The sequence below is a fragment of the Stenella coeruleoalba genome, assembly GCF_951394435.1.
Source record: "Stenella coeruleoalba genome assembly, chromosome: 2".
Lineage (NCBI taxonomy): Eukaryota > Metazoa > Chordata > Mammalia > Artiodactyla > Delphinidae > Stenella > Stenella coeruleoalba.
The window spans coordinates 130,402,546-130,420,345 of NC_137147.1; the positions used below are offsets into that span (position 1 = coordinate 130,402,546).

At 49.3% G+C, this 17,800-nt stretch overlaps 1 protein-coding gene across 3 annotated transcripts; it reads left to right on the plus strand.

The window, feature by feature from the left end:
• The first annotated feature begins 575 nt into the window (after positions 1-575).
• DNAJA4 (DnaJ heat shock protein family (Hsp40) member A4) lies at positions 576-16,922 on the plus strand. Of its 3 annotated transcripts, XM_079911996.1 has the most exons (8): positions 576-1,361; positions 1,753-1,891; positions 7,203-7,383; positions 9,314-9,418; positions 10,521-10,748; positions 11,761-11,991; positions 15,672-15,772; positions 15,869-16,922. In XM_079911996.1, exons 1-8 carry the CDS (start codon positions 961-963, stop codon positions 16,082-16,084), a joined length of 1,602 nt encoding a protein of 533 aa, XP_079768122.1. In that variant the 5' UTR covers positions 576-960; the 3' UTR covers positions 16,085-16,922. The 3 variants fall into 3 exon arrangements, with proteins under 3 accessions (XP_079768122.1, XP_079768124.1, XP_079768123.1); XM_079911997.1 differs by lacking the exons at positions 576-1,361; positions 1,753-1,891 and adding an exon at positions 2,054-4,880 and having other exon boundaries at positions 6,534-7,383; XM_079911998.1 differs by lacking the exons at positions 1,753-1,891; positions 7,203-7,383; positions 9,314-9,418 and having other exon boundaries at positions 1,015-1,361.
• The last annotated feature ends 878 nt before the right edge of the window (positions 16,923-17,800 follow it).

Genomic DNA, 17,800 nt, shown 5'->3' on the forward strand with positions numbered 1-17,800 from the left:
AGCCTGGACACTGGGATTTTTAGAAGCTCCCAGGTTATCCCTATGAACAGCCAGGTTCGAGATTTGGATGATCACTGTGTGCTAGAAGCCTTCACAGTGATCATCCCATGTGATCCTTGCAAGAGCCCTGTGAGGAAGGCAGGCAGGCAGGCAGGCGGCAATGACCGTGTCCTGCTGATGAGGAAACAAGCTCAGAGAGGCTAAGGCTCATATAGTTAATAACATCTGGGGATGGAACCAAGTTTGTTGACCTCTGCCAAAGGTTACTGCTCTTCAGAGGTCTAATTGAGAGGGAAAAAGCAATGTCTCCAAGAACAGAAATGAGCAGCTTACTTTCTCTTGCAAGTTAAAAGTCATTTCTCACCCCCACTGAACACGTGGAGGAGGGGATAGTACTTGCCTCAGCCACAGGACCCAAAACGAGGCCAAGGGATCCCAGACAGGTGAGCAGTGGCCAACCCTCCCTGGCAGTGTACCATCGGCAGAAGTCAAGGCTGGGCTGGAGCAAGAAGGCCTGCAGTTCTCTGATAGTGCTGCTTCCCACGCCCACGTTCCTGCAGTGGGTGGTGATCCTTGCTACCAGGCACCTGCTGGGAGCTGGGCACAGCAAAAGGAAGTCAGGGACCCGTTACTGTACCAGGCAGTGAGGGTCCTGCTGCAGTCTCCAGAACCGCTCTCCCACCCCACCCCCACGCCCACTGCGCCCACGAGCCTGCTCTGGAGGGGAGGGGGCACTGCCCACCTTTGGGAGACCTGGGGGACGTCACTGCTCACATCTAACGGGCGTCACTCCCCACATCTGGGGGACGTCAAGGCTTCCCAGTTATGGGCAGTTGAGAGAGCACCGTCCACAGCTGGAGCCAGCAAAGCACCACTGTACGTATCTGGAAGGCTTAGGCTCACCTCAGCCTTGATGATGCCCCGGGGGGCGCCAGCAGCTTCAGGAAATGGCCTCAGGAAATGCGACTCCAGCACAGTAGAGGGCCCCTACCCACTCCAAACCCCTCAAAAACGCAACAATCCGAGGCATGCCTCAGGGCGCATCCGGGACATAACCAAACAGAGGGCGGCCACACCCCCAGGGAGAGGCCGGGTGGGGACAGCAGGGCGCAGCCCTCCCAGTCCAGCCCCTCGGGGCAGGGTTCCCGCCGACGCTGCCCTCCAGGCCACCTGATCTTCGAGCCAGCCGGACCCACGGACCCACGCAAGGGAAAAGGGACGGCCCCGGGGTGGCGGGGCGGCCGTCGGAAGGCGCCCTCCACTCCGAAGCCGTCTTCCAAGACCCCCAACATGGCCCGGGGCGGCAGTCAGAACTGGAGCTCCGGGTACTCAGACTGCAGGCCGGAGGAACAGGCGACCGGGTGAGCCGGGAGGTCGCGCCGGGCCGGGGCGTCGGGGGTCCGGGCCTCTAACCCACCGCAGCGCCCCAGCCAGTCAGCTCCAGGCGCCGCCGGAACCTCCGCGAAGGTTCTGGGCCTTTGTGGCGTCACTGTCTCCTTGCGGAACCTTCCGCCGGCGCCGAATAAAACCCGCCGCGGAGGAGCCGGCGGCTCGAGTGCGGCGGAGCTGAGAGAGGAGGGTATCCCGGCGCAGGCGGGAGAGAGCCCCGGGCGGCGGCGGCGGCGGCGGCAACGGCAGCAGCCGTGACCGTGACCGTGACCGTGACCCGCGGGCGGGCGGCGGGGGCGCGGGCCAGGGGCCCGGTTGGGGCGTCCGGGGCGCGCTGACCGTCCTGCCCGCCCCGCCCCGCAGAGAAAAGATGGTGAAGGAGACCCAGTACTATGACATCCTGGGGGTGAAGCCCAGCGCCTCCCCGGAGGAGATCAAGAAGGCCTATCGGAAGCTGGCGCTCAAGTACCACCCGGACAAGAACCCGGATGAGGGCGAGAAGGTGCGGGCCGGGCTCGCGCGGGGCCCGCCGTCAATTATTCAGCCCGGAGCTCGGGGGCTGTGAATTATTGAAGGCTGCGGGGAATCCGAGCCGCGTTTGTTGGAGAGGCGGTCGCCAGGTGCCGCGCACCACGCCGCGGGGCCGGGGCTGGGGGTGGTCCGAGGCGGAGGGGGCGCGGCGCGGTCAGTTGGAGGGCGCTTCGCCGAGCCCCAGCCTCGCCGGGCTGGGCATCTGGGCTGGTGCCGGGGCCCGAGGCGCCGGGACCCCTCGTGAGCCCCCGCGCAGCCCATTCATTCCTCCCTTCGCTCCACAAGGGCCCCTCCGAACGCCGGGGAGGGCCGGGACTGAAACGTGGGGGCCCAGTTCTCCTAGGGTTTGTGGGCATTCCTGTCGGAAAGGAGCCAGCAAGCCGGGAAACTGAGGCACACGCGACCAGAAGAAGTTGTGTACTTGCTGGGGACGACCGGGGTTGAATTATTTTTTGCTCATATTCCCTGTTGATGCATAAGCCCTAGAGGTGAGTTTCTTTAATCTGAGTTAGTACCTTGGACAAACCCGGTGTCCTTCTTGAGAATGGCCGACTGGATTTGTTCTGTGTGCCTGTCTCCTGCCTGATCACGGTTGTCAGACATTGAATAATCACCTTTTCTTTATTAAACAGGGACATGGAGATCTTTAACCTGACACATCATTTTATATGAACATTACAGGTTTCCTGTGACAAATGACCCGCAGTGGATCCTAAGTACCAATAATAATAGGCTGAAAAATGCTCTGCATCATAGAGGCCTAAATTAAACTTTTTCATCCAGTTCACAGAGAAAGAGTCAACCTGTTTTTTATGCCCAAGGAAGCTCATTACCCACCAGAATAGGTGATTAGAAAGATCAGGCATTGATCCTTGGGAAAGCTTGTTGGCCTTCCCACTCCTCCTTTGACTTCTTGCCATTTTCTTATAAAACTTGGGGTATCCTAGATGGCTTTTGGGAGGTGGGGCTTTTGTGGTAGCTGATAGCAGTGACACCTGGGCCACTTTTGAAGCCATAGATTACCTGTCTAGCATTAGACTCGTGGAAACGACTGTAGTATCAAAATACCTGTCTGTGTTAGCTTTTCCAAGCTGGAGAAACCTGCCTAAAGAAGGTTGGCTGGGTGGCAACAGTGATAGGATATTTATATTTAGCCACAGGTGCCGAGTGTCGCTGTCACAAGTTTAAAATGCTTTCCTGGAAGACCATTTGTCTGTTACTCGTGTTCTTTCTCATCTATATTTAGGTGGCTTACTGTAGCTTTTAAAGTCACTGGCTTTCTACGTGGTGTTGGTGATTCATAGATGTGCTCCCTAAATTCACTGTAGGCTGTTTCTGTGAGTAGCCTTTAAGGAGAGCGCACCCAGGCTTCTAATTTCACGTTTCAGAGGCGGCACATGGGAAAGCCTTCTGACCCTGGTTCAGGTCAGATCTCTCCAAGAGTGAGTTCAGGCACTCTCCAAGAGTAAGTCATGGCTGTGTGCCATTGGAGTGAGTCTGCTCTTGGTGTTCTGAAGCTTTTTTTTAAATTGGACTTAACCTGTACTACATTTCTGTAGGTGTTGCCCTGCATATACCTGTCTGGGCAGAGGTGGTTGATTTGTTTTAAACTAATATTTATTTATAGCCAGATACTGAATTTGTGTCACTTACGTGAGGCTCCTGAAGTGTCTGGCGGGTCCCTTTCAGCTTAGAGGTGGGGGGTTCTGTGATGTTCCAGGAATACTTTTCCCTTCCCACCTTCCATGAAGGGGATAAAACCCTTTAATTTAGTTCTCAGCTAAAACTTCTTCCGACCTCTGACCATAGGCTGAACCACTGGTCTAGTCCTCATCCTCATTTAATTATGATTCCTTGTTTGCTACCTGTATTCCCTAGAAACGAAAGGGTTTGAGGAGACTGGGGACACAATTTATAGAAACTGCTGTAAAGTTCCCTAGAGAGGACTCATTCATTCATTCACTCACCAGATACCTCCTTTTTGGTCCTGCTGTGGGCTGGGCACACTGTGTAGGCCTTTTCTTTTTTGTGCAAGTTTGTGTGTAGTTCTTGTCCACTTTGTCTGTTCATAGGTGGAACCTTTTAATTTTTTTCCCCCAAGTTTGTCACTTTATTAATGTCTCTTCAAAAACAGACTGAGCCAGTCCGTTCCCCCTTGCTCCAGGGCAACTGAGAAGGCTATTATGGTGTTGGTCTTTGTTTTGTGGCCTGTTGTCCTGTGTTGCTAAGCATTGGGCAGCCGGTGTTTGTTGTCAGGTGTTCTGTATGGAGTCTCTACTTTTCTGCAGCTGGTTTTCTGAAAGACACACGGGCAGCGGGTCAGTAAGCGAGTCCCTTTCAGGGGTCGTGATAGGGGGCATGTTCTTGGCTATTAACCCCAGCCAGCTTTTGAGGTGAGTTTGGTCCTTTGGCCAATTTTACTGTAACTTTTTTTTTTTTTTTTTTTGCGGTACGCGGGCCTCTCACTGCTGTGGCCTCTCCAGTTGCGGAGCACAGGCTCCGGACGCGTAGGCTCAGCGGCCATGGCTCACGGGCCCAGCCGCTGCGCGGCATGTGGTATCCTCCCAGATCAGGGCAAGAACCCATGTTCCCTGCATCGGCAGGCGGACTCTCAACCACTGCGCCACCAGGGAAGCCCTACTGTAACTTTTAGTTTGAATAATATATTTTTAAGTTAAAAAATCATAAAAGAGAGCATAACAGTGCAGAAAATTTCAGAATATTGAGAAAAACCCGCCAAGTACACATCACTGTAACTGCTGTCCTTGTGTTTCTTTCCAGGCTTTCTCCAGGGTGATTGTACATGGTCATCCTGGCACACAGGGGTTTTTTTTTTTCCTCACCACTGAATATTTTATAGTAAATACTTTCCCCAGTTGCTACATAGTCTCCAAAGCCATTTTTCCAGCTGCGTAATGATCTTATTAAAGGAACTGTGGCACATTATTACAGTCTGAAAGGTGAGCTGGTCAGAGGACTAGTCTCCAACTGTGAGATGGGTGAGGGTCAGGCAGGGACTGAATTAGACTCTGGAGTGCTGAGACCCCACCCCCACCCCCAGGGTAGTGGGAGTCCCGCCCCTTTGTGAGGTCTGGCCTCTGGTTGAATGCCCCAAGTGACGGGGCATTACTTTTCCTTTTTAGAGTAATCATCCGTTCTGGTAAGTGCAAAAGTCTTTCAATTATCCAGAGTGTTTCTAATGGACATTCTCTTGAAGCATGTTTACCTAGTACAGACAGGCCCAGAGACTCCCTGGGGGCAGCCTGGCCTGGTTGTTTTCTGATCTTCCTTACCGGGCACCTAATCCCTACACCTTATTTTCCTTCTGTGGAAAGGAGTGGTGGTGAACGATACCTACTTCTTTACAGAAATGGTGGGAGAATCAACGCACCAAAAGACCTAACTACCTTGAGTATGATTCTGATGTCTCTAAGACAGTTTTTTAAATTACCCAGTTGTTAGCTATTATCTATTAGCTATCACTTATTATTTATTAGTTACTTATTAGATCTCTATCGGGGATCTGTAGTACAAGAGAAAACCTAGTGTCTGTCAGTTTCCATATTTGTATATTCAAAGTACTTTTTTTTTCCTGTATGTTCTGTATTTTTTTTTTTCTTCCTAAACCATTCCCCTGGAGGGCGAAGACCCTATCTCACTTATTCATTTCTCAATTCCCAGAACTGAGCCATTCATATAACAAGTATTTACCAGGTACCTTCTACAGGCCAGACAGTGTTCTAGGTTTGGGGATATGGCAGTGGACAAAGCTGACCTAACCACCTGTCCTCATGGAGCTGACACTGCAGTGGGGACACCATCCCAGCAGTAAGTGCTCTGGTATTGGGGAACAGCAAGGAGGCCAATGGCGCACGAGCAGAATTGCGGGGAGCTGGAGTCAAAGGTGTCAGTTTGGGCTTGTAGACCAGAATAAGAACTGGCTTTTACTCCAAGTGAGCCAGGCCCCTTGGGGGCTTGGGGCAGAGGACTGACGTGATTGGCTGGCAAGTTCTGGCTGCTGTGCAGAAAACAGACTGAAAGCTGAGGTGAAGGCGGAAGATGGGAGTCCAGTGAGGAGGTCACTGTGGCTATCCAGGCCAAGGAGGGTGTCCTCCGCCAGGGCGGGCGTGGTGGTGGTAGTGGTGAGAAGGGATGGATTTTGGATATTTTATGTGGTGTTTTGATTTTATGTTAAAAACTTCCATATATCTGCAGAAAAGGTGAGAGTGGTACAATGAACACCTGCCTTTCTTTCACGTACCTTCACTGATTGTAAACAGGTCGTCACATTTGCTTTCCCTATATTATTATTATTTGCTAAAGCTTTTGAGGGTAAGTTGCATACATCATAACCTTTCAGCCCTAAATGTTTATCCTTGGGAAAACAACATCCTTGTACATAACCACAGTACATTTATCAAATTTAAGAAGTTGAACATTGAGAAAAAAATTCGCATTTTTCCAGTTGTTCCAGTGTCCTTTGTAGCAATTTTTTCCCCAGTGCAAGATCCAGTCCAGGATCCAATCCAGGGTCACACACTGCATTTAGTTTTCCTGTCTTTTAGTTTTGCAGAATATACCTCAGTTTGGGTTTTCTGATTCTTTTCTTACAGTTGGATTCCAGGATACATTTTTGGCAGGCATGTGACACATGGGGTGTTCTGTCTTAGGGTACTGGAGATGGACATTTGAAGGTAGCACCAGAAGGACTTGTTGACAGATAAGATGTGAGGGAGAGGAAATGAGGTTTTGGAATTGCCAATAAGTGAGCTATGGGGGAGACTATGGGAGGGGCAGGACTTTGGAGGGAGATCAGGACAGATTTGCTCACAGTGTCTGCAGCCCGCATGCGGATGGATGCTCACAGGATGTCTGTAGTTGCATTTTGTGCTAGTAACCTAGGAAAGCAGCCCTCCTGAGCTGGAAAGCAGCCCTCATGGGCTTTATCCAGTTGTAGGTTAAGCTCTGGCCTGGTCTCACTATATCTTAGCTCCATTCTACTTCTTCCTGTCTGGTGCAGCCTGAGGAGGGAGAAACTCCTCCTTACTGCTCTGTATCCTTATTCTCTGCAGTGGCCCTGCCTCTCATCCCTTAGTCATGTTTGCCCTATGTATCCCACTCTACAAAGGGATTAAATGGAAAAGTCAGGTTTCAGATAACATATAGACCTGCTAGTTTGGGGGTTGGGTGTAGAATCCCTCTGTCATTGCATTTATATGGTGGGTTTGCTTCATGAACAACTCAAACCTTCTCTTTTTAATCTCTCTTTTTTTCTTTTGAAGTTTAAGCTCATATCCCAGGCATATGAAGTGCTTTCAGATCCAAAGAAAAGGGACATTTATGACCAGGGCGGCGAGCAGGCAATTAAGGAAGGAGGCTCAGGCAGCCCCAGCTTCTCTTCCCCCATGGACATCTTTGACATGTTCTTTGGTGGCGGAGGACGGATGGCTAGAGAGAGAAGAGGTAACTGCTTTGAAAGACGTTAAGCAAGTTTTATAGTTTCCAAATTGTACGTGTTGCTGGAATCAGGACAGATCATGCCTTAAAAGGGTGTAGTTGTCATGTTTGGGGATCATTAGCTTTAGTTCGTCGCTTGTTTAGTCTACCTGGAATCTCTTAGTGCATTTAGCAATTAATTGCCTGACACCTTCCCAACACCACATATAAAGGAGCAAATGGGGAATTCCCTGGTGATCCAGGGGTTAGGACTCGGTGCTTTCACTGCTGGGGCCTGTGTTCAGTCCCTGGTCAGGGAACTAAGATCCTGCAAATGGTGTGCCCTGCCCCCCCCCCCCTCAAAAAAAAGGAGCAAATGGCGGTGAGGAGAAAGGAGGAAGTTCAAGTTCATCTTGCCCTCTTTTTCTCTTTTGTTGGGGTCAGTTTCCATTTATGTTCCTAAGGGACATAAATGGCACCTCCTGTGGTTATTAGTGACACCTCTGCCGAGAGTGCTCTTCTCCCCTCCTGCACGCTTCCTCCCAGGCCTCCTGACTTGGGCCAGGGCCCGCGGGCTCTATTTCCGGCTGGGGCTCTGCCATGTGCAGTGTGGCCTCATTTTCTCAGCCTGCTCAGGAGATTTTCTAGGTAACAAAATTTACCCCTTGATGTTTGAACATCTTTGTAAAAGAAACTACTTTGCCTGTCTCTTCAGAATGCATTAGGACTAGCAGCTTCATCCCCAGAGGTGAATTGAGAGACTTAGCTATTGGTGAAATGGCCCCAGGCCCCCGTTTTTGAGTTCTGGGTTTGTTCTTCCTAATTTTTCTATACCTTTTACCTCCTGCCAGGCTCTGGACTGTCACCTGTGTTACCAGTGGTCTCTAATAGCCCCCTTCCCCTGTCCTGCTTACAGTTGATACTCTGCTTTGGACCTCAAAACCAGATAGATACCCAAGCTTATTAAAATCCTGGGTGAAATCAAGATAAGCTCTGCATTGAGGTTTAAGAAGGGTGGTTTGAGGTCAACAAGAGGCCCCTGGATAAATAAGGCTGTACTTGTTCTCACATTATAATTGACTTTGAGCTTTGAAAAGCTTGGCTGTCAATTCTGTGAGTACAGTGTGCTGAAAATCACAAAGGGTTTATTAGGGAAAAATCCTTACCCTGTTTTCTGGGTATGTTGCCTGCTCATATAATTGACAGTGTGGATGTGATTAAAACCTTGGGTATCCTCTTGCCTAGCTCTCTCACTGTCTCGAGATGAACAACTTCACGCCCTTAATTAAGTCATCTCTCAAAGTTGACAGCCAATAAACAAGGACAGCATCTCGGTGACTTCGAGAGCCCTATGGGCAGCAGAGAGGGACCTGATGCTGTGGGTCCTGACAGGCTGGTATGGTGCCAGAGCAGACAGACTCCCACCCTGAAGCTGAAAGGCCCACTGTCCTGGATGCACAGACAAGATTTCCACAGATGAAAGAGTTCCCACTTGGCCACAAGACACAGAACGGCTCAAAAATTAAAGGACGTTATGTTCAAGGAAGAGTTTCAGTTAAAGGTCCAGAGACTGACTTCGTGCATCATCTATAAGGAAAGGGCTCCTTTCATGGGGAGAACCTAGTTAACCAATCTCATTGGTTAACATTGCCTTGGGTTTCCTCATTGATCTCTCATTCTCAGATTTGTTTTAGCAAATAAAGATGAAAGTCTTTGACATCTATAAATGATTGAATAATTAGCTCATAGCTAGAAAGGGTATTAGTTCTCCTACTGGCAAAGGGCCAGAGGATGGGCCAGGTGTAACAGAAGCAAGCATTGCTTCCCACAGGGAAGGGAATGAATGACACAGGCACAGTTTGAGACTTCATACCACTAAAGGTCATATGGGTGGTATTTAATACAGTGGTATATTTAATACAGTGTTACTAATTGGTCTTCTTTTTCCCTCGGTAAGGCAAGAATGTTGTACATCAGTTGTCTGTAACTCTTGAAGATTTATATAACGGAGTCACAAAGAAATTGGCTCTCCAGAAAAATGTAATTTGTGAGAAATGTGAAGGTAAGAATTTCTGAATGAGTCTCATAGTTCTGGTCCCTTAGATCTGGAAACAATTCTTACTGTTTTACAATTCAGAGAAAAATAATTTATCTTTTTAAATGTGAAGGTCAGAGATTGCAAACAGGTAGCCTGAGGGCCAAATCCATTTCATTTGGCCCTGTACATTTTTTATTTGGACTGCACATTTATTTAATATGTTGACAATTATTTTAAAAATAAAAAAATCAAGAATGGTTGACCCAACCTAGGGGTCGGCAGACTTTTGCTGTAAAGGGCCAGATGATAGGTATTTCTGGGCTTCGTGAGCCATGCAGTCCCTGTTGTAACTATTCAACTCTTATCGCAAAAGGAGCCATTGGGCTTCCCTGGTGGCGCAGTGGTTGAGAGTCCGCCTGCCGATGCAGGGGACATGGGTTCGTGCCCTGGTCCGGGAAGATCCCACATGCCATGGAGCGGCTGGGCCCGTGAGCCATGGCCGCTGAGCCTGCGCTCCGCAACGGGAGAGGCCACAAGAGTAAGAGGCCCGCGTACCGCAAAAAAAAAAAAAAAAAGGAGCCATAGACTGTAAACAAGCAGATGACATACCTGTCCTTCCAATAAAGCTTTATTTACAAAACCAGTCAGCTGGCCATAGTTTGCTGTCCTTGATTTAAGTGTAAATGTAATTAACGTAATTTTTAAAAATCTGATTTTTCAAGAAAAGTCAGATCTGGTGACTTGGTCACACATTGTCCCACAGAGAAGTGGCTGGGCTGGGTAGCCACCCTTGTGGACAGGGCTGTTTTCACCAGTCTCCACTGGTCACACGTAGGCATGTGTGTTCTTCCACCCTGGGGTGGAAGAAAACACATTTGGTGAAGTTAAAGCAATGAATTTATCTTGGTATAGCCAAACGCACAAATGTTTGTGCTTACATGTTAACATCTGGATATTGTCTGCTTGGCTAGAATCATGCAGGCTCTTCCACATGGCTTTTCATGATTGTAAATAGTCAGAATTCAAACCCCAGTGTCCAATTTCATGGCTCATGATCCTTCTCTGGTGGCACCCAGCAGAGATGCTTCTAAGGGAAGAGCACAGCCTTGTTCCTGTCTCCCCACAGGCGTTGGTGGGAAGAAGGGATCTGTGGAGAAGTGCCCAGTGTGCAAGGGGCGAGGGATGCAGATTCACATCCAGCAGATCGGGCCGGGCATGGTGCAGCAGATCCAGACCGTGTGCATCGAGTGCAAGGGCCAGGGCGAGCGCATCAACCCCAAGGACCGCTGTGAAAGCTGCAGTGGTGCCAAGGTCATCCGAGAGAAGAAGATTATCGAGGTGCATGTGGAGAAAGGTGAGTCTGTGCAGCAGTAGCGCCCCACGCTGGTGGACGTGCATCTGAGGTGCTGATTGTGGGGCACAAGGGTTAGGTATCGGGGAAACGAGACACAGCACAAGTGGTATTTAAATGCCGTTAGAGTGTGCCGTCAGTTCTTCCAATTCCCAGGGCATCTTCCATTGACCCTCCCTGGCTTTATTTCCATCCATGTCACCTGCCAAAGTTTTCTTGCTTACAAAACTTCTTTGTAAGGTTTTCCAATGCCCTGGAAGTCACTTAACCTTGATTTTGGTTAATTGCCCTCTCTTGCCCTTCTCAAACTATTACTTTAGAGTCACTGGGAGTGTTATTCCTAATGGCTTTTGTCGCTCATTGGCCATAAAAGCTTATCTAAGTCTTCACAGCTGTATGTCCCTTTTCTCCACACATTTCCCCTCGGTTGCAGCAGATTCTCCCAAATCTAGCACCTTCCTCCTGCTGTTCATTTTGCCTGGGGCCATCATTTTAGGGTCTTTTTCCCTCTTAGTTGTTCCCCCTGATCATTCTGTGGCTTCCTAATCCAGCAAATGTATTTAGGTGAGAGACCAAAGTACACAAATCAACACCCAAACCAGCACACACGTGGAGGGACTGAACACTGTGCCTGTGTGCACAGAGACTTAGTAGAAGGCCCCCAGAGCCCAGTGCTGCTTGTGCGTCAAGAAGCAGGCGGGGACCTTCTGCTCACAGTGCACTGTCAAGCTGTGGCATCGCATGGCCTGGAGGGCGGGGAGTGCGCGGGGAACTTGCGATGTGGCGGCCTCGTTTCCCACTCTCCCTGCTGCACACTTGGCTGAGGAACCTCGTTATGCCGAGGAGAGTGAGGCCTCTTGGTCAGTGGTAATCCCAGCCCCAGGCCTGCACGAGGTTGGGAGGTTTGATGAATAAAGAACCCCCAGAGGGCTCTCTGTGAGCCTTCTTCAAAAGCTTTGTCGGAAGTACGGTTTTAAAGAGAAGTGGCTAATCAGAAAGGGATGATGTTTCATAGGTATGAAAGATGGGCAAAAGATACTGTTTCATGGAGAAGGCGATCAGGAGCCTGAGCTGGAGCCTGGTGATGTCATAATTGTGCTTGATCAGAAGGATCATAGTGTCTTTCAGAGACGAGGCCATGACTTGATCATGAAAATGAAAATTCAGCTTTCTGAAGCCCTTTGTGGCTTCAAGAAGATGATAGAAACACTGGATGATCGAGTCCTTATTATTACATCCAAATCAGGTAATGTTTCAAATGTGTTTCGTTGTAGTTCTTCTGTACGTTTGGCATAATGATGCTGGCAGCTTAGCCTGGTTTCACATTCAAGGTTGACTTCTGTTGCACAAGTTAGTGTGACTTGATTTTCTCTAAATTTAAAGTCATCACTAGGGACTTTTGAGAATTTTATGAATTTCTTTTATAATCTCCACGAAAAAAATTCAGTTTTGGGGAAAGAGCCTCAAAACAGGAATCTTGGGGATCTAAACTTCTACCTGGAACCTTCCAATTTAACTTAAATTTTTTTAAAAATTAACTTTTTTTTTTTTTTTTGCGGTACGCGGGCCTCTCACTGTCGTGGCCTCTCCCGCTGCAGAGCACAGGCTCCGGACGCGCAGGCTCAATGGCCATGGCTCACGGGCCCAGCCGCTCCACGGCATGTGGGATCCTCCCAGACCGGGGCACGAACCCGTGTCCCCTGCATCGGCAGGCGGACTCTCAACCACTGCACCACCAGGGAAGCCCTAAAAATTAACTTTTGTATAATAATACACACCTGATAATAGGTGGTGTTTTTCTATCAAATGGTGATCTGCGCTGATTCATCCATGTTTCTCTAGCCTCTGTGTTGTCGATTACATGTGAGAGACATTTTAACATAGAATTTTCCTGAAAAAAAAAGACATTGCCTGCCAGCTTATCCTTGGCGGCTTCTAGAGAACCGCCCGTCTGCACACAGGCACAGGAGCTTGAGGGAGCTGCCTCTGGACCCAAAGGGTTCTCAAAGGCCTGAGAGCTCAGCCTGCCAGCATGTGTGTAGATGCCAGGCTCCCAGCTCCCAGGAGGGCTAGTGTTCACTGCAGTTGAGTCCATGCCTGGAAGGGGCTGTGAGGAGGCCAGGCAAATTGGAGAAGGGAGAGAGGCCAGGCTGGGGCCCTCAACTTGAAGCTGCCTCCGAATAGCACTTCAGGTCAGTTGTCCATGTCAAAGAATGTCTGGACAGGTGCGGTGGTGGCTGAGCCACCCAGACATCCGTGACCCCATCACTGGCCGTGAGCAGTGCCGCTCTGGTCCCCTCGCTGGCCACAGGGTTAGGGAGTGACTTCTCCTGTGGGTATCTGAGGCTTAGGCTAGAGGGATAGGCTCAGAGCTGGGATGGGAGGTAACCAGCCAATAAGCCTGTCCGAGGGCAGTGTAATTAAGACCCTAAGTCCAGTAGAGTGAGCCACCTTGCCTCCCCAGCCTCCATCCAGGGCTTTCCTGCCTCTGTGTCCATTTCTCTCTTCCCCTTTCTGGCCTGTTCTCTTTCTCTGCCACTCTCCTCTTTGGCTTTTTCTGTTTCCTCTTTTCTGGGTATAAGTGAAATGGAATTATATATCCAAGTCTTGATCAGAGGTTTGTTTTGGGTTTTTTTGCTTTTGTTTTTTACTTTTTATTTGGAAACAATTTCAGACTAACAAAAAGTTGTAAAAATAAAAACAGTATGAAGACCACGCATGTATGATTTGCCTATTGTTAAAATTTTACCCTGTTTGATTTTTCATTTCTGTGTTTGTGTATAGATATACTTAAGGATTGTGGAAAAGCACTGCAGTATAATGAAAATATGCATGAAAATTTAAAACACAGCACCTTCCTTTAGATTCCATTCTGTAAGCCTCCCAAGGTACCCAATTCCTCCCCTCACTTCTGTAGGAAAGTTTGGGGATCATAGTTCACACAAAACCCTAGGCCACAGGCTGTGAGAGGGTGTGTGCCCAAGACCCCTGGTATCATGTCCAAGACCCCCAACATTGTCTCAGACCTGATTCCAGTCCTTCGGGGAGCATGAGCTGGGCAGCATCTTTGGGGTGCTGTGTAACTTCTTTGCGAAAGCTAGTCCTTGGCCAAGCTCCCTGGAGCAGGGGCCTCTGCCATGGGATTGGAACCCAGTGTTCCTTGCTGCCTCCCAGCTGATCCCAGCCACAGGGAAACTGGGAGCCAAGGACGAAAGAGAGGAAGTGAGCCCCAGAGGGAAGGAAGTCGTAAACCCCGAGAAACCCATTTCCTTGCTTAGTTATAAGGAAGGGCAGGGTGTCCAGAAAACCTTCTGCTGGAGATTTCTCTTGTGCTTTTTCTTTTTGCTCATTTATCTTGTTTTGACTTCTTTTCTTTCACCTCTTTTCTTGTTTTGGCTTATTTCTCTTTCCTTCATTTCCTCTTCTCTCTTCTGCTACTGAAGTGCCTTCCTCGCCAGAGGCCTTTAGGCTGTCTTGAGCATGGCTGAGAATCAGGAGATTAAAGAAAAAAGTGCCTTAAGAGCTTCACCAGGGTGTGATCCCCCTGAAGGCAGATTTGTACCTCACGGAAGAGCTGGCTCATCATCTCTTTCCTTCTCTTACACGTGGTTGCCCATGCTTGGTCCCACAGTTTCCCTGCCCCGCGGTGAGTTAGAAGCAGAAGCCTGAGGAGTTGTGCTGAGAGCAACAAGAAGTGTGACACCTGACAGGAGCAAAGAGACAGAAAAGCTATTAAAAACAAAGCAAAGACCATAACAAGCCCAGCAGCCTGGGGCCATTTAGCTAATGGGCTCCTCCTGCAATCAGCAGCTCTGAGGGCCACGTGTGAGTCACAGCCCTGCACTGAATGACCCCCAAGGAGAGAGTCCTTCACACCCTTTATTTTAAAAACTCCCATGAGATACTTTAAAAGATTTCCTCTTGGGGCTTCCCTGGTGGTGCAGTGGTTGAGAGTCCGCCTGCCAATGCAGGGGACACGGGTTCGTGCCCCGGTCTGGGAAGATCCCACATGCCGCGGAGCCTGCGCTTCCGGAGCCTGTGCTCTGCAACTGGAGAGACCGCAACAGTGAGAGCCCCGCCTACCGCAAAAAAACAAAAGATTTCCTCTTGAGAGAGTTCATCCAGGGGAGTGGGATGCTGAATAAATGAGTGTTTGGGCTCCCCCCAACCATTTTTTCTGAACATTTGTTTCTTTGTCCATTTTCATTACTGAGCTGAAGAACATACTTTTTAAAGAGACCCTTTTATCCCTTTTCTTTTCATGTTTGGAAGGAAATGATATTTTTAGATTTGGGGGCAAACCAAGAGCTCTGGGGGGACTAAACTCCCACGATTCCTTTTGAAAAAGTGTAGAATTAAGATCCAGCCCACCAGCTCCTGGAGACTGCCTGTGGCCGGAGCCACCTTGTGAGCCCCCCACCCAGAAGGCTGGCTCTCCTGCCAGGTGGGATCTGGCTGGACTCTGAGGCCCATTCCTGCTCCAAGCTCTGCTTGAGTCTGTGAGGAGCACACTCTCCTCCCACTCATGGGAAGGTTGTAGTGACAGCCTGACGCAAGAGGCAGGCTGACAGGTATCGCCCCCGTTTACCCGGACTGAGTGTTGACTCCCAGTTCACTGTTTTAAACCAACCTTATGATGGAGGCTTCAGCGCGCTCCTCCTTGGGTACACTGCAGGAGCCCCGTGCGTGGGTCAGAGAGGGTTCCACTCCCGCCCCCCTCCCTCTCATCCCCCTCACCCAGCCGGTTCCTCTGACAGGCATCCTTCTGGTCGGGACCAGCTTTTTAGTCAGATGCCCTGTGACCCCTGCCTTTGCCTGCTGCTGTGGGGGTGATGGTGTCTGCGCCAGGCTCTCCCAACACGGGGACTGACCTCTCCAGGCTGCCCTCCATCTTCCTGTTTCATAAGTAAACCTTCTCTGCGGCAGGTGAGGTGGTAAAGCACGGGGACCTGAAATGTGTGCGTAATGAAGGAATGCCAATCTACAAAGCACCCCTGGAGAAAGGGGCTCTGATCATACAGTTTTTAGTAAGTGCATGTGTTTTATTCTCATGGGACATATAATTAAATGCCTTAATTGGGAAGGGAAGAAAGAACTGCTCTTTCCCACCTCACCCTTTACAGGTTATTTTTCCTGAAAAACACTGGCTGTCTCAAGAGAACCTTCTCCAGCTGGAAGCTCTGCTCCCTCCTCGACAGGAAGTCAGGATTACAGATGACATGGATCAGGTGGAGCTGAAGGAGTTTAATCCCAATGAGCAGAACTGGCGCCAGCACAGGGAGGCCTACGAGGAGGATGATGACGGGCCCCGGGCCGGAGTGCAGTGCCAGACGGCATGATGTGGCCCGGTGCAGCGTGGCCCGGCCGGACTAGCACGTGATGAATGTATAAAGTTGGCACAATGAAAACGGCATCGCTTTAATGGCCTCGTGTTTGGGGTGTCCTGTGTATGTGTTCAGCATTCTCAACTGCTGAGTGTCTTTTTGGTTTTTCTTTTTTTTTCTTTTCTTTTGGTTGTAACTTAAGTTATAGCTTAATTTATATTTAAATGTTTTAAGTGTAAATCACTCCAGTCTGCATATGGAATCTGTTTATTTACATTTTCAGGATATTTTTGAGATGCCAGTGACCGCACTGACACTTTGTGCTTCTAGTGGCTTTGCCATAGTTCAGTTCCACCAATAAAGCACAGCCCAGACGACAGCACTCAGCCCCCTACAAACCTCCAGGCACGAAGTGGGCGACCTGGCCCAAGTCTAGCTCTGCGGTTTCTTCCCCTCCCCACCTCCCGCATAATGGCAAAGTTACTGAGGGCATGATCTCAGGGCTGCTCATGTGACATTTCTGAATCTAGATTCTAGATGCTTCTCCTCAAGAATAAAAGCACATCTGTGGGTTGGGCTTGGCTGCAGTGCCTGGTTCACGCTGAGTGGGCTTCAGGGCCAACTTGGTTCCCACTGTCCTGTGCCCTTGAATGCTTGGAACGGGGTGTGTGTCTGATCATCTCTCTTGGAAGCTTCCTGAACCTTCCAGGCCTTGCGGTGAGGACAAACCAGTGTTTTAAATGAAACGCTGATAAAACTGTTTGCCTGCGCCCGCTGCACCTTGTTTTTTGTTGTTTTATTTTCTGTTGACAGCATTTGCAGTGCTCTCCCACCAAAGTGCTTACTTGTAAAGATAACGAAACCATCCATGTCTGCAGCAGCCTCAGTGCAACGGAATCCACGGGAGATGCTGGTGGTTCAGCCCTGTGGCACAGCCAGCTTCCCTGTCTGCCCAGTGATCCTGGATGACTTGAGGGTCTGGAAAGGCACCACCTCATTCTCCCAGATTGAACTCCCTTCCAAAGGATGGTTCCTCTCCTTGCACAGCCATATCACAAAGGGCTTCCTGCTCAAGGGATAATGTTCTAGTGAGAACTGAAGTTCTACTCTGGACCGCAGTCTGCATGGACTACCACTGTAAATGATAACTTGTTGGGAGGGATATTATTCATTAACTCCTGGCAGGCAGACTACAATTTAAATTTAGGGTTACCTCAACCTTTAGCCATTACTGCTCCTTTCCTTCCCACAACAGTCATGAAGAAAAACTCCTGCCTTCTAAGCTGCTGGGTTAAAGCAGAGGCCACTTTTCAGATCCACCCTTACTGGTTATACAGTATCTGAGAGTTTGACTCAGACCAGGGACCTCCCCAGGAGGGCCAAAGGGTAGATGAGACCCATGGCAGGTAGGTCCAGTGGATGGACCAGGCTCCAGCTGGCTAGTGGGTGGGCATAATTTGCTCAAAATAGGTATAGAAAGAGCCCACCTGTCCCACTTTGACCATCAGTCAGGAAAGACATAAAACCTATTCTTCCAACTAAGCCTATATGAAAATCAATTGACGAATGGACCACAACTCCAGGGTGTTGTTTCTGTGCTGTGACTTCCTAATAAATTATTGCTAGAAAACTGTCTAGTTGATGATGAGGCAAAATTACATTCAGCTCCTTGTCATGTAGAGAATTTGGAGGGTGTTGCTTAAAATTTATTCCACCTGTATATTTGTCACT